The sequence below is a fragment of the Sesamum indicum genome, linkage group LG6, assembly GCF_026168435.1.
Source record: "Sesamum indicum cultivar Baizhima isolate 11 linkage group LG6, ASM2616843v1, whole genome shotgun sequence".
Taxonomy (NCBI): Eukaryota; Viridiplantae; Streptophyta; class Magnoliopsida; order Lamiales; family Pedaliaceae; genus Sesamum; species Sesamum indicum.
In genome coordinates this window covers 7,235,559-7,252,638 of record NC_142662.1, presented here as the reverse complement: position 1 = coordinate 7,252,638, position 17,080 = coordinate 7,235,559, and the positions used below count along the sequence as shown (strand labels likewise).

General features: G+C 36.2%; 1 protein-coding gene across 1 annotated transcript; it reads left to right on the top strand.

Moving 5' to 3' along the window:
• The first annotated feature begins 350 nt into the window (after window positions 1–350).
• On the top strand, window positions 351–16,627 carry ALA2 (aminophospholipid ATPase 2). Its single transcript, XM_011083421.3, has 25 exons — window positions 351–643; window positions 1,213–1,445; window positions 2,002–2,215; window positions 3,040–3,156; window positions 4,071–4,163; window positions 4,242–4,416; window positions 5,404–5,570; window positions 6,032–6,136; window positions 6,367–6,464; window positions 6,557–6,699; window positions 7,894–7,990; window positions 8,151–8,260; window positions 8,336–8,500; window positions 8,989–9,143; window positions 9,275–9,355; window positions 9,471–9,591; window positions 10,601–10,707; window positions 11,691–11,822; window positions 12,614–12,767; window positions 13,369–13,486; window positions 13,606–13,779; window positions 13,907–13,958; window positions 14,624–14,751; window positions 15,394–15,544; window positions 15,949–16,627. The coding sequence occupies exons 2-25, from the start codon at window positions 1,321–1,323 to the stop codon at window positions 16,282–16,284; spliced, it is 3,318 nt and encodes a 1,105-aa protein (XP_011081723.1). The 5' UTR covers window positions 351–643; window positions 1,213–1,320; the 3' UTR covers window positions 16,285–16,627.
• Window positions 16,628–17,080: the final 453 nt, after the last annotated feature.

The window sequence follows — 17,080 nt, the reverse complement described above, 5'->3', positions numbered from 1 at the left end:
TAAAATAATTATTTGACTTGCAATAACTCAATTATGAGTAAATATGTATTTATTTAATTGTTTTGTTATTTTTAACAAATACATTAAGTTTTAATCAATAAAACAATCTATTTGTTATAGAAACAACGTAAAAAGTACAATATATAACTTAACAAATTATATAAAATTTACGTATAATTACACAAAACTTTTAAAAGAGGGCGGTGTCATTGTCTCTTAAGGCCATGTTACTAGCTAATATAATTACACCAAAAGACTTCAGCCCAGTATTGGGTTGCATTGCACGTAGAATTTACTTGTTGGTTGGATACATAGACTGCACGCACATAGTATTGAAGGCCCAAGCACATGGGCCCATCATTCTATGCTAGTGCCAAACCAGGCGCCTCATCACATCGACAACAACAGAGATCGCTGTTAACACTATGCGACTTTGCTCCCGATTCCCGAAATTCCCACCGTTCGCTGCGGAGTTGACTGATGCGATCACAAGTGCAGACAACCTACGCGTTTTGCAGCAAAAGAAAGCTTCGGAAATAGTCGTCTGTAGTTCGGCTCTGGCGTCGGATCTCGGCGGATTATGATATTACGTACCTTTCTGACTATTCAATCACTCGCAAGTTCAAAGAACATTGATCAAGAGGTAATGTCCACCTTTCATCTTTACCATGTTTAATCGGATTTTCTTTGTCGAGAAAGAACCAATTCTGGTTTGTTATTTTTGTTTAATTTCTTTTTTGTTTCCTTGGTGTAGCTGAATCGGTCATAAACTGTGACGTATTTTGTTTAGTTTCTTGCATTAGGATTTCTGGTAGTTGTTGAATTCTATAAAAAACAACGGGAGAAAGTGCCGAGTTTTTATGCGAAATCGAGAATAAGTTTGAGGAAAGGAAGTTCTTTGGCCAATGTGTGTTAAGTATCTCCAGGTTATGATATTTACTCTTGTGTCTCCTTCTCCCCTCTTAGTTTTCTTGCTGTTAAGCTTGAAAAAGAGTGAACTTAGCCTTTTCGTTTTTGTGCATACTCCACTATCCAATATCTTGGCGAGGGCTCTATCTGGATCCTTTGAGTTGTTAGCGTAGTCCTTTTCTGAATTATTTCTTCGTTTATTTGTTGTGGTTTTATCTCATAATTTGAAATTGGTTCCTTGTTTTAGCAGCATCTGTTTTAGACGGTAATTATCATCATAAGATTCTTGTTCATATATTGCAGGCGAATTTTGTGAACTTCCTTGGAAATTGCTCACCCTGAATGCTACTGAGATCCATGTTGGCTGTGGAGTGAGCTTGATAAACTTCATCACATGCAATTAAGTTGATCATGAAGCGTTATGTATATATAAATGATGATAGTCTAGCACAAGATCTCTACTGTGACAATCGTATATCAAACAGAAAGTATACCATATGGAATTTTCTCCCCAAAAATCTATGGGAGCAATTCAGGTAAACATATGTTTTGCTATATGTGGTCTATAAATTCATTTAGGCTAGTGTATTGAGTTCTCTTTATTTTTGGGGGTTTAGTGCAGGAAAGTCAAACCCACCTTTATAAGTTTATGCAATCCTAGTTTTACATAAGAATTACATTTCTGCACCTGCAAAGTTAAGTAGTTGCATTCATTTCCTGCACTGGGACGAAAGAGCAGGTTATGTCCTTTGATGCAGTTGTAGTACAATTTGATTTTTGCTTCCTTGCAACTTTGGTTGGACAATGGCGATACTTTATTTCACATTCTTCACCTACCAATTCTGTTTAACACAACTTCTTGTGTGCAGTATATTCAGCCTTTCTTGCTTCTTTTAATTTTGATTTTTTTCATTCCATCTCTCTCTCTTATTTTTCCCTATTATTAGATCACCCTACACAATTTCTTTTTTCTTTTAATACTGAATGATGAATCTGTAACCAAATGCCACTGTCACAACCTTTGTAAGACGTGTTTCCTTTCCTTCCTCATTTTCATTTTGTTACATCTAACAACTCGCTCTTTTGCTCCAGCCGATTCATGAATCAGTACTTTTTGTTGATTGCTTGCCTTCAACTGTGGTCTCTGATTACTCCTGTGAATCCTGCAAGTACATGGGGCCCTCTTATATTCATCTTTGCAGTCTCTGCTACAAAAGAGGCATGGGATGATTACAATAGATATCTCTCAGACAAGAAAGCAAATGAGAAAGAAGTCTGGATTGTGAGGCAGGGCATCAGAAAGCTTGTATGTGAAATCCCTTGTCTATTTACTTATACTTCTAAATTTTATTTTAGATTTCTTGAGTTTTCTCTTATATTATAAATAGGATTGGATGGGTACTTATTCTAGCTTGCCAAATTTGGTTATGCTGGATAACATTTAGTTCTACCTCCATAGTTATCCGAATTTTAAAGTGGAAAAGAAAGAACAAAGGAGATTTCTTTGTCGCTCATGTATGGATACATTTTGTTTAGTATGGCCCACATTATGTTAAAAATTCAATTGGTTGCAGATCCATATCTCACTAGAAGTGTACATTATGCCATAGATAAAAATATATGGTGATTTGCAAACTTATTGATATCCATTCTACTTCCGTTCTAAATACTAAAATCAACATCCTGATTTACAAACACACATAACGACATTATGCAGCATCTAGGGCGGTCCTGGCTCTGGGCTCCATACTCCCTCCACCACTGATTTGTCGCATGATTGTTTCAATAAACTATTTAGTGCTGTCGTTGGGCTCCATACTCCCTTCACCAATGATTGTCCCATAATGGTTTTAATAATATGTTTGGTGCTCTATTTATGTATTCATCTGTTAACTGGTGGTAATTCTTTGCTGTCAAACTTACTATCATGTTCCCAAAGGCTGTGTTTGAAAGCAATTGAAATACAGAAAAATTTCATGTGCTGTGAAGTAAATCACTGTCATGTTCAGTGGTTTATGTCCCATTTTCCTTTTGTTTCTCAACTATTATTATTATTATTTTCTGCTTGCTTTTTGACCCTCCATCTTTTTCATATTGGACCATTTGCCTATCGTGTTTATTTTCAATTAGATTCAAGCCCAAGATATCCATGTTGGAAACATCGTGTGGCTGCGTGAAAATGATGAAGTTCCTTGTGATCTTGTCTTGCTTGGTACCGCAGATCCTCAGGGGATTTGTTATGTGGAGGTAAATTTTCTTCCTCTCTCTACTTTTAACTTTCATTTTGTTTCCTATCTGGTGTTTGGTTATTTACCCTAAGTTACTTATAAATGTTAAAATAATGTGTTTCTTCAATCTGAGAACATAAAGCAAAAATGCACTCAATTGATGTCCTACGGCTTGACTTGCTACAAATCTTCTAATATTCCAGTACAAACATTTCATTTGCATGTCTATGATAGTTGACCATGTCAAGAAGATAAACTGTGTCATAGGATTGATTTCAACTTAAGAGCAGTAAGCATATTTGCTTTCTGATCTACGTCCAGCGATTTGACTGCCTCTTCTGGTATTCCATGACAAACACATCACTGGAACTGTCTATAGTTTTTACTATCAAGAAGTTAAACTGTATAGGGTTTAACTCAAGTGAGGAATCGGTTAAAGTTTCGGAGTCTTGCCTCCTAATCCAGTTTAAGGAAGGAGATGGAGTAATGTAAGGATCATAAAGTTGAGATTAAGTTGATATGCTTCTTGACTGTTTCTGTTTCATGTTAACATCCGTCACAAAGTTCCCTAGATAGTCTGTGTTTGACTTATCCAAGGGTTATGTGCACCCACAGACTGAATGATTAAAGAGATATGCTTAAGGCTGAAAAGGTTTATTTTTATTCTTTCCCCTGGACAATTTGTGAACTTCTCTCTCTCCCTCTCTCGCTCTCTTTTCACTGCACAGTCTGCAACATGCTGACCATTATCTGTTCTAGGTTCTACAATGTGTCTACAGAGTGTTACAACTTATTAGTAAATTGACAATGGCAATTGAATAAGTAGCCACACTGCTTTTTTATCTTCCTGATCATGTTCCCATGTATCTGAAAAATTCATTTTCACCACATATCTTCGTCTGACATAGTGATAATGATTCTCTCTGTTTGTAGACCGCAGCACTAGATGGTGAAACTGACCTGAAGACACGGTTGATACCTTCTGCTTGCATGGGAATAGATGTTGAGTTGTTGCACAAAATCAAGGCATGATGTTTATTTCTTTTTAAATGCTAGATCACTCCACGGAAGACAATGTCATTTTGTTTTTCTCGTTTGTGCCAGGGTGTAATTGAGTGCCCCACTCCAGATAAAGATATTAGGAGGTTTGATGCGAATATGCGACTTTTTCCTCCATTTCTTGATAACGATGTCTGCCCCTTGACAATTAAAAATACACTTCTTCAATCGTGCTACTTAAGGAATACAGAGTGGGCCTGTGGAGTTGCTGTATACACAGGCAAGTGCATGACATTTTACATATCAAGGTCTTGATTATATATTGGGAAATTCAATTTTTATTGAAGATGGATATTAGAAAAGAAGGAAGTGTTAAATTTTTCTTTTCTCATTCTTTAAACTGTTTGGTCCAAGAAGTTATTGTTAGTGAGTTAATAGGAAGTAGAGGAGGATATTTAGTTCCCATCGGGGAAGAGCCCAAAACTTGGTCAGCAGGGTCATTGAGTAGTAAACATCAATTTGTATGCTGAATTCTACAGATTTCAACTCCTAATATGTTTCCTTATTATGCCATAAGTATGTTTTAAGGATAATATGCACCAATACCACAACTCTTTCATAATTTAAAAATTGACATTATCTTTTATGTTACTTTTTTTTCTGCTTGATTCATACTATTTAACCTCATATTCCATCTTTCTTTCTTAAAAAATTTTAGTTATCACGGTAAACTAATTGAAAACACATGCATATAGTTGGGTTTCTTTGGATCCTTTGAGTTTGTCTGATCCCTTTTATGACAAGGTAATATTCCCCACATTAGGATAATGGTATGCGCTATTATACATGAGATTTGTATATCTCTGAGGTCCTTTCGCTATATTGAATATAAACTGCCAGCCAACATATCTTTCTGGAACTTTAACTTTCAAGACTCTACATATGGGTGTAGTAAACAATGGAGCTACTCTCCCTGAATTACACCTTATTTGGAATGATGTCACTTTCCTAGTGGTGCAACTGGATGGCTCATCTTTCAGTGTTCTATTTTCATCCTTAACAGATAACTAGCATGAGTTGACAATTTGTTAAAGGTGTAGTACGTGTTGGCAACTTATATTCTATTTTTCATACTTATTTTGGACGCATACTTTGTTATCATTGGGGCACAATCTCCTAATGTCACTGTTTCTAATTTTTTCCAAAAATGTTTTCCTCTTTTGAAGATACCTTCTGGTCTTACTTCTGCATCTCTTTTTAATCACAGGCAATGAAACCAAGCTAGGCATGAGTAGGGGGGTACCTGAACCGAAGCTTACAGCTGTAGATGCCATGATCGACAAATTGACTGGAGCAATATTTGTTTTTCAGATAGTTGTAGTTATTGTTCTGGGCATAGCGGGGAATGTTTGGAAGGATACAGAAGCAAGAAAGGTGTGTCCCCCTAAAAAAGATTTTGTGTTTCTTCTTGCTCTTGTTCTAGTTATGTAATTCAGCACATGTATGCAAACAAATGAAACTTGAAATGGATTAAGCTTGTGCAAAGTTCTAATGTCACACACCTGTAGAAATTATTTGGGTCGAATTTGAGCAGCTTTTGTGGAACTCAATTAGGTTAGGTTTGTCCAAATACAGATTGGAAGATCAAGGATAATGATCCTTTTGGTTAATTCATGAAGTTATCAATAGGAATTTGGCTTGGAGTACTTTGTTTGTTCTTCCTTTCACCATTTCTCATTGTTGACAAAATAGGAATTCAAATAGAAGTACAGATGAAAGCAGATACTGTACTTGAATGTTGACTCTGACATGAAATTCCTGGCACACTGTGAATCATGTTTTATGTGACTTAGTTCTTTGTATTTAATGATACCAATTTTATTCGTCTATTGTAGCTATGGTATGTTCGGTATCCAACAGAAGGTCCTTGGTATGAGCTCCTGATCATCCCTCTACGATTTGAACTGCTATGCTCCATTATGATTCCTATATCTATAAAGGTAAGCTTTTTAGTAGTTCATAGAATCGTGACAATTGTCATACTTATCCTATTGGGTACTGACTCATTTGTAGTTAAATTTTTCACTAGGAGTTGTCTTTATAGCCACTCAATTTTTATATAATCTTGAAGAACTTGCAAGTAGGATAATTTGGTCTGGTTTAGTGGTTTTCTGCTGTTACTTTAATATGCACTTTGTCTTTGTAAAGGGTGTGCTCTTCTCCACTGCAGGTATCCTTAGATCTTGTTAAAGGCTTATATGCCAAATTTATTGATTGGGATGATCAGATGGTTGATGTAGAAACAGGGACTCGGTCCCACGCAGCCAAGTAAGAAATACAGATGCACTCATGATATTGCCTGTTGAATGAGTATACATGCAATATCTGCTTTAGTTTACTCTGTTTCTTGCACCTGGCAGCACAGCAATTAGTGAGGACTTGGGACAAGTTGAGTATATATTGACTGATAAGACAGGAACCCTTACTGAGAACAAAATGATCTTCAAAAGATGTTGCATAAGCGGAAGGTTTTATGGGAATGAAAATGGGGATGCTTTGACAGGTAAAACATGTGTAGCTGTGAATTTCATATTGGTTTCTCTGTTAAGCTCCATGTCTTGAAAAGTCAGAACTTAAACATCTTCTGTAGTTAGGGTGTGACCTTTGAAGTCAAGATACTGTTGCTTGTCATTTTGTACAACAACTAAAGCAAACATCCAGTGAAAAGGGACTCTCAGACCAACTCAGCTTGCAATATTTTGATAAAATATGATATAGAACACTAGGTGCTTGGATTTGTTTCTCTTATCTAGATATAGTGGTCCTGGAGAACACTAGGAAGGTTTTTATCACTGTGAAAATGTGTCCATTCGGAGGTTGTTATTGAGGAACTTATTTTGCTTTTCCTGTCTCCTGATTTAGCATGCTTTTGTTTCTCAAACCACATGCTTCATGTGGTAAAAGATGTGTTGGAATAGGAGTGGAGTTAATATACGTGGATAATAGGTGGATGAGGTCTTGCACTCCTTAATAAAGCTGCATCCAGTTGTAGCATGTGACTATAGTTTTAATTTCTAACAAAACATGTTGAGTTTCATGATACTGTAGTTTGAACTGAGGTGAAAATCTTTTCCTGCTAATCATTTGTCACAAAAGCGTTTTAATCAATATTTTCCTAGTTGATAATTGATGTAGCCTATTTACATCCGAGTTTCGGGAAGAGAGAAAAAGAAGAGATCTTACAGCCTTTAATTCAGTGTAACCCTTGCAAAGAGACTTATTTTGCATGGAATAGCATATCTGTGGATTATTCATGCATTTCAAAACAGTTTTGGTTGAAATAACATGGAATCCTGTTGCTGCTTGAATATAGGTCTCCGTTTAATTGGATTGTTCTTTTGTTTTGTGTGTTTAATCCAGCATATTTGTTTTTTCCTTGCCCATCAACGATCTTGTTTCTCCACTAACCGAAAGTGCTAGTAACTACTCAAGATATTAGTTGCATGATGCTTAGGCAATTCACTGCATTAAGTAGTTGGGTTTTATGGATGGTCTAATGAGTTGATATTCTGATATGAGTATGATTTTATTTTTTGCTCCCATTGCTAAGTGAATTTGTCTTTATTTTGTTTATTATCTGAATTTGGTAAGGCCATAGGTTTTCAGTAATAAGTCTTTTGATTATTTTATGTGGTTCTGTTTGGAGTAAGGAGTCTTTTCATGATATATTAGAAGTTATTTACCCTGTGGTCTACAGATGCACAACTGCTTAATGCTGTATCCAGTGGCTCTACCGATGTGATTCAGTTTCTAAAGATTATGGCGATATGCAATACTGTAATCCCTGTCAGAAGGTAATTTTAGCATATTTATTTGTAAGAGCTTGCAGAGATAATTCACTACACACAGAAGCCACAAAGTTCGAGTCATGTTTTATATGGTCTTTGAAGGAATGGTTTTTCTCATGCTCCTGACCTCTAATCCTGCACTGTTTCTATATATGGGTTTACCCAGTAAAAGTGGAGATATTTCATACAAGGCGCAATCCCAAGATGAAGAAGCTCTTGTACGCGCAGCTGCTCGTCTGCATATGGCTTTTGTTAATAAAAATGGGAATGTTCTTGGTAAGATTGAGGAACATTGGTTGTAACTTGTCTCTGTTGTACTAGATATATAATATATGTTTCCTGGCTTTGCAGACATCAGTTTCAATGCTTCACTAGTCCGATATGAAGTGCTAGACATTCTGGAGTTTACTTCTGACAGGAAAAGGATGTCTGTAGTTGTTAAGGATTGCCAAAGCGGGAAAATTTTCCTCTTATCGAAGGGAGCAGATGAAGCGATTCTTCCTCATGCTTATGCGGGTAACTTTCTTCTTCTTTCTTGGATGACTTTTTCTTTTTTCTTTTTTATCAACCTTGAAGAAATTGAAGGTAGGAAATTGGTATCAAGTAATCTGGAATTTCAGGTGTTCTATAGCTTGAAATTAACTGCATCTTATTCAGGAAACATGATATTACCAATCAAGCTAGGGAAACATGTTATTATCAGTATAAATCTGAATAGCATACAATGTGCAATCCTTGTAAACATACAAAACTTGAAAATCTGTTGCTTCCTATTATTATGTGCAGTCCTTCTAAACATACAAAATTTGAAAATCTGTTGCTTCCTATTATTTTGCCATACTGATCATTTTGATCCTGGTGATGAGCTTTAACCAAATAGAAGATTAATAACATATACCAAATACTGGCATGTTTTAAATCCTTGGTAGATAAAGAAATTCTCCATCTTTGCAGCATCTTATAATTACCTTATTTGAGTATCTAAACTTGAAGTGTTATGTCAGGGCAACAGATTCGGACTTTTGCTGAAGCTGTGGAACAGTATGCTCAACTGGGTCTGCGGACATTATGCCTTGCTTGGCGCGAATTAGACCATGATGAGTATCAGGAATGGGCATCAATGTTCAAAGAAGCTAATAGTACACTAGTTGATAGAGAGGTAGCCTTTGAAGCCTACAACTCTGTTTGTATCATCTTTTTGTTTGCTTGGATGACCACCTACGGTCTGCCTATGTTGTCAAGCTGTAATATTGTTTAACGTGGAAAAAGTACTTACTCCAAATTTTGCAGTGGAGAGTAGCTGAAGTCTGCCAAAGATTAGAGCATGATTTTGAGATTCTTGGTGTTGCTGCCATAGAGGATCGCCTACAGGTGATTCTTTTTGGCTAGAAAACACAAATTTTAATGTTCATCTGTTACACCCTTTTTAATCTGTTGCCTAAGTAGTTATTTTACCTGTACTATTTCCATCTTGGTAAAAATCCAGGATGGAGTGCCAGAAACAATCGAAACTCTCAGGAAAGCAGGAATAAATTTTTGGATGCTGACTGGAGACAAGCAGAACACTGCTATACAAATAGCTCTTTCTTGCAATTTTGTGTCCCCAGGTGATTTTACTCAATCTTGGAATACTCATGCCTAGTATTAGCCTAAATGTGAATATTTTGGAGAATTGATAAGAGTGGAAGTTGCAGAAAGAGAAAGTAAATTCATGATTAATGAATTTGGTATACTCAGAAATGAGATTGTTATTTAAAATTATCAAATATTATCAGTGAAGTTGCATATGATTCTGTTAAGGATGATTGTTGAAGCAATTTGCATAACCTAAACAGTTTGGTCATAAATCTGGGTTAAATTTGCTGCTGTAGTTTTGTAGCAAACTTGCTAGGGAGTTATATCATCCTACCTGGAAGTTGAATGAGAAATTTGGTGATATTGTGAGAGATCAATGCAGAATTGTCAAGAATCAAAACCTTTTATATATTAGAAAAGTTTCAAATAGAAGTTAACTTAACCCCACCGTTCTTAAGTTAATATTGTGAATCTTATACATTAGTGGATTTACCTTTGAAGTGGAACTTGTAGGAACCGTTATCCCTTCTCATGTGATATCCTGTAGATCTTGATAGAAGAAAAAAACATGTTGAATTTTTATAGTTGTGTAATTTGGTGAATGGAAAACTAGTAAGGAAAGAAATGGTGGAATTTCAATCTGAATTACCAAGAGACAAAATAGTAAAGAAAGATTTCTTTTCTTGGCAATTTAGTAAATGATATAAAAACCTTTGTGATAAGGGATCTTTCTCCTTATGGAAGATTGAAAGGTGATTAGAATAGTGGGGAGAAATTAGAGGATAAATTGAGAACAAAACCAAACTCAATACTGGAACACACTTCTTGTGGTTGACAAGCAACAAATGGCTCCCTCGATATTTGTTGGACTCACTTGATTTACTTGAGAGTTATTTCTGTTTAATTTTCTTCTCAATCTTTTACTTTGACATTTAGGTTACTTCTCAACTATATTACTAGAAATCTGCACCTGATGCTGCTAGCTCTTCAGCTTTTATCATCATTTTCATATTTGAAACTGGTTTTGCTGACTGTTAACAGAGCCTAAAGGTCAACTTCTGATGATTAATGGGAAAACTGAGGATGAAGTATGTAGGAGTCTGGAGAGGGTTTTGCTTACTATGAGAATCACAAATTCTGAACCGAAGGTATGGGTTTCCCATTTTTATGAAGCAATTCTTATCAGCCTGAACTTCTTGTTGCTATTATTGAATAGGTTCTCAGAGTGCCTCACTAAAAGTTCATTCTTCATAGTTGCTGTGTTAAATTGAAAGGAAAATATGGCTATTGGAAAGAAGATTACCCAGTTGCTTAGTGAATAATTTGGTGGAAAGATGCCAGTAAATAATGTGATCATGTATCTGTGTCTTGTCATAAATTCACTTTTTCCATCTTTGCTTAAATTCTGGAACCTGAACAGTTTTTTCTATCCTTTAATGATTTATGGCTGGTGTGTCATATGGAGCTTAATTAGGATGCATAGAACTGAGCTTTCTTATATCTCAGAAGCCATAGGATAAAAACCTCATCCTAGTTGTGCATTAGCATAGTACTTTTTGTTCTCAGTTCCTTCTGAGATGCCGTAATACCTCATATGAATACCAGGCCTTGAATTAGTAGATTTTGTGATTTTCTGTGAGCCACCTGAGGGCTCTTAGTTATGAGTGAATAATACCTCAACGGCTATAATTTTCACCGTGTTCTCCAATTGATATGATAAAGCTCTAGTGGCTCCTGAACTAGTCAGTATATCATCATGTTTGCGTGCTAGTAATTGAAGAACTGAAAGAATATATGAATGGTATCAGCATGACCCAAAAAGAAGTGGAAATTTCAGAATAATAACTATCACCTGTGGTCCCCCATTAGTTTTATATGCGTCTAATGTAGTTGTCTTGACGTCTCTTATGACATCTGAGCACCTTTTTTTATATTTTACTTATCTTTTATATGCCTGGCATGGAGGAGGCTCATTAGATGTTGCTAGACTTTTTCAGGAAAGATTTGTTCTCTCTGGGCTTCTTTTGTTCCCCCTCAGAGAAATGTGTGGAATAAAGTGAAAACAATATATGCACTTATTACTCATATTTCCTCTTGGGAGTTCCTTGTAACAGATGTCTTTTTGTCACAGGATGTAGCTTTTGTTGTTGATGGCTGGGCTCTTGAAATTGCCCTAAAGCATTACCGTAAAGCATTCACAGAGCTTGCAGTTTTGTCAAGGACAGCTATATGTTGCCGTGTTACTCCATCACAGAAGGCACAGGTGCCTTAACTGTACCAGATATCATTCTTGTTTTTACTATTTTTAGGGTCCTCTAATGCCTGTCATGTAGAATTAAACTAATCAAGTAACACAAAGTTCATCCCTTCATTGATATTTCAATTTCACATCCTTCTAGCAATAAGTTTTCTAATGATTTTCATGGCACCTTGAACTTCTCCTGAATACCATGTTAACCAATGAATCTCTCTGCATAAAATTCTGCAACCAATTCTTTGTTTAACTACTAATATTTCTAGAATGTAATCTGCCAGCCTTCTTTTCTACTGTCATTTTCTGGTTGAGGAAGTACCATATCTATAGTAGTTTTAAGAATTCCGAACTGCAAAGCTGTAGGAAGCATGCTGGGGTAGATGCCTTCATTTAACAATAAAATGCAATCACTAAAGGGGTTGATACGGGATTGGTATCATCATGCCACTTTATGCCCCACTGCAGAGACTGTAAAAAAAAAGTAGTCATTTGCTTCCATTTAGACCAACCCCAGAAAGTAGAGGAACAAGAGAAAATAATTAAAAAAAAACAACGAATAGGTTTTCAGATTTTGGAATTATAAGAAAAGAATAGTATGCCTGATTTGATGTTCTATCTTAGACTAAACCTTCTATGTTCAACACTTTGGTATTCTAATCCACGCGATCTCAAGCAATTAAAAATACCAGCCAAGAAGCAGTGGCACATCAATGCTCGTATTTAAAGATCTTTGACCTTTTTACTGTTATTTATCTAGGAAAATGTGCTGAAGAGTTTCTTTTCCTTTTAACCTTTTTTAGCTTGTGGAGCTTCTGAAATCATGTGAATATAGAACCTTGGCCATTGGGGATGGTGGAAATGATGTGAGGATGATTCAACAAGCTGACATAGGAGTGGGCATTAGTGGGAGAGAAGGGCTGCAGGCGGCAAGGGCAGCTGATTATAGCATTGGAAGTAAGATCTTTGTTTTGCTGTCTGAATTAATGTCATCTCTACCTTATTTGAAATCTACAGTTGGTGAAATGTTTGTCTATTATATGAAGAAGGATTCATCGTAAACTATTGAATTTTTAGTTGCTAGAAATTGTGAAAAACCAACTGTTGTAGGTAGGGTCCATATTTTGTGGAACAAGAATGTCCTGGCTAATGAGAGAATGGTGAATTTGTGTACCCTCCCCCTCCATACATGATTTACTGCTGAATATGGAATTTGTGAGCTTTATAAATGGGATCTTCAAGAGACCTTGAACCACCCATGCCCATTTATTTTTTAACCTTTTGTTTTTGAAGTTGTTCTTTTTTCCATTCTTGAGTTGGCTAAAAGCTCAAATGATGAACCACCAATGCATGTTCTATTATAACGGTTGCTCTTCATTTCCACTTAGAATCCATCGACACTGTAGCACGCTCCATCTATGTTTAATTGCTTTCTTGAACTGAAGTTCAGATTTGATTTGCTTGAGGCAATTATTTGTTTATTGGAATTTTGAGTAAGTTTTATATTTACACTATATTTACCGCATCTTTTACACATGTTAATATCCTTGTCTTGCAGAGTTCAGATTTTTAAAAAGACTGATACTTGTGCATGGACGTTATTCATACAACCGCACAGCATTTCTTTCTCAATATTCCTTCTATAAGTCCCTGCTAATATGTTTTATCCAGATCTTGTAAGTTCCTTGATTTGCTGGCAGCCACTCTCATTTGGCTTCTTATATTTGTTTGCAGCTATGTTGAATGGCAAAAGGAGTATAGGTTCTACTCATGTACTAACCACATAGGCTTCCAGTTTCTCATTTATTTCAGGTGTCTCAGGGACAAGTCTTTTCAACTCTGTTAGCTTGATGGCTTATAATGTTTTCTACACTAGTGTTCCTGTTTTAGTCAGTGTTCTAGACAAAGATCTTAGTGAAAGGACTGTAATGCAGCACCCACAGATACTGTTTTACTGCCAAGCGGGAAGGTTTAAACCTGTGCTCTTTCTCCTGTTTCCATTCCACTTTTGCTTCCAAAGGGTTGCACTTGTGGTGAACACTGTTCCTGAATTTCGTTTATGTTGACTTCCGGTATTTTTTCAAACAATGAAACAGACTTCTTAACCCTAGCACATTTGCTGGATGGTTTGGCCGTTCTCTATTTCATGTGAGTGCCTTTTTATTTTTATTTATGTATCCTTTTTCTTACCAAACACATGCTTTTCTGGATCACAAGTCAAGTTTCAGATAAGAAACAATTTTTTCGAAGGGTCAAAGAGTAAGAGGTCAACAGATTCATAATAGAGGTTAGGTTTAGGTGTGCTAGAAAGCATGTTGAATTGATGTATGGAAATGACTTAAACACCCATCACTGGTCCTACTATTATCCTTTGTGTGAAAATTAGAAAATTCTCTTTTGGATGGACTAAAGCATTTAATCTAGTTAATTTAAGAAATGGATACACCAAAGGGGGTTTAGGCTGCAAGGCTGCGAAAAGTTACCACGGTATTTCATTGGATAAGTGCACCTGTTCCAAAAGGCAAAAGAATATGTATATATGGAGTGTAGGCAAAGTACTCCGAGAGAGGATGGTGGCTGCTATTCTGTACGGAGCTGAAACAAATAAAAAATATGAGATTCATGTCTAATGCACGTCAGACCAAATGACAAGTATGAACTTTGATTTACATCGATGACCTATAATGAATTACCACCAACTGATTCGATGAAATTCATTTTTGCGGCTTCTGTGTTAGCATGGAGAAGATTTTTCTTTCCTTTGTGAAGTACTTGATGGTTTACTTTGATTGTCAATCTGTGCTGCTCTTCAGGCAATTGTTGTTTTTGTCATCTCAATACATTCCTATGCTTTTGAGAAAAGTGAGATGGAGGAGGTATCGATGGTTGCACTTTCTGGATGCATTTGGTTGCAGGCATTTGTCGTTGCACTAGAGACGAAGTGAGTGGCTGTTTTTCTCTTTCATTTCTTATGCTGACTTTCTCGTCTTAACTAAAAACATGTGGAAATATGAAAGAAGAGAAAATGTGTATGTTATCCTATGAGTGCCATTCTATAGACTTCACCCCTTGTGTAGAAAAAGTTTCAGATTCTTGATTTTCCCAGACTAATAATAATCATAAAGATTTTCCCAGACTAGTAATCATAGACATTTTCATATAATTTACCACTAGTAGTCAAATTCAGTTTCCCATGTTTAAGGCCTTCTAGCAAGACATTTCATTTTTATTGCACCACACTGGCATGCAAATCTGATATTTTACTTTGATTTTAGGTATATTACAAGGGGCTCCCCCTCAGGTTCACCTTAATTACAATTACCCCCTCGTTACACCCCTGAAATTACAAATACCCTCCTACATTGAGTTGTCACAAGAGGTATTTGTAATTTTTCAAACAACGAGAGAGTATTTGTAACTATGGCAAACTTCAAACCTCAGGAGAGCCCGTTATATTTACCCGTGATTTTATTGCAAAATGGGTCTTGGCTGTTACTGTTGCTGTTTGCTTCATATTTTTCATATTATCTGTCATCTGAATATATTTGGGATTGGTTCACCCCGTTCCATTTGGTGTTTGCAGTTCTTTTACAATATTGCAACACATTGCAATATGGGGCAATCTGGTAGCTTTTTATGTCATCAACTGGATTGTTAGTGCTCTCCCGTCGTCGGGGATGTACACAATAATGTTTCGTCTTTGCAAGCAGCCATCATACTGGATTACAATGATTGTGAGTCTTCTTTTTCGTTCTGTTATTCCTCAATGTATGAACCATTCTGCTAATCACCAAATTGTCTAATGCAACTCCTTCAATCAAAATGAATTCTCTTCCTAATTCATAATACGAGGAACTACCACTCCTTACTGTCCAGAAAACCTGTGTATTTAATGTTTCTTTCTGATTTTGCGATCAATTATGCCCCAATGCCCTAACTTGTGCCATTTATCTCCTCCATCAAATAGAGATGCAAAAGTTGGTTTTTGTATTTAAATCGACTTTCTTAATTCTAGTTTCTATCTCTACACTGGGACACATTGCTTTTCAGCCCGTCAAACTCAGAAGATAAAATTTTGTAAGGTCCTCCCCATTTTTTAAAATCATATGTCCGCTGACCAAACACTATGCTATTTCAGCTTATTGTTGCGGCTGGAATGGGTCCTGTTCTTGCTCTGAAGTACTTCAGATACACGTATAGGTCGAGCAAAATCAACATACTTCAGCAGGCAGAACGATTGGGAGGGCCAATCCTGTCATTGGGGAACATAGAACCTCAGTCGAGATCTTTGGAAAAAGATCTCTCCCCTTTGTCAATATCGCAACCCAAGGGCCGCAATTCTGTATATGAACCTCTTCTGTCAGACTCACCCAATGCTACAAGACGATCCTTTGGACCAGGAGCGCCATTTGATTTTTTCCAACCGCAATCGAGATTGGCCTCCAGTTACACAAGAAACTGCAAGGACAACTGATGTTCATGATTCTTGAAGGAGAAGAAATTACCCGGGAATTATGATACACCTTCCATCACGTTTCTTAAATCAACGCATGACTGTCTCGCTTCGGCTTTAATTGCAATTACTTGCGCAAATTTTACAAACACCTGTAATTATTTAGCTCAATATTTCTTCTCCTCCTTCATTTTAAACCTTTTTGGGTTTACATGGAAAGTATTTGTATATTCCACTGTCGTTTATAACAGAGACATCGGGGGGATCCAATTTTGGGAGAGAGTGAGTGAAGCGTAGTAGTTGGAACCGGAAAGATGTCCTCCTTGCTATATTTGGAATAAATAATCAGGTCGATTCTTTGAAATTACTTGCATTTCATGAAATTTATTTGGTACTCTGATTTTATATTGAGGCATTAAAACTTGATTTTTGCTGGAAAATACAGAGATTATGTTATGTAGTTCGGAAAATCAAATCTTAATTGGTAAAAACGTTACAAAATCCAGGTCTAAAGCTGAATTTAATAGATTTTGCATTGGAATCGCTGCATGCATCTAACAAAATAGAATCAACTTCTCTGCTCTCTATAGGCATCTGACAAATTTAACTTTTACCACAAAAAGGAAGGTGGGAAAAAAAGAAAAGCTGTATTTCTACGTTGAAGCAAGCAATCCATCTAAATTTAAAATTTAATCAGAAGATTAGCTGAATCAGCTGATAGTAAATCGTGTTGGTAAATTACGAAAATGGAAAATCGTGATTACTTTAAAAATAAATGGAAACTTGCCCGTGTGGGGGAATTTCTTCTGGAACAGAA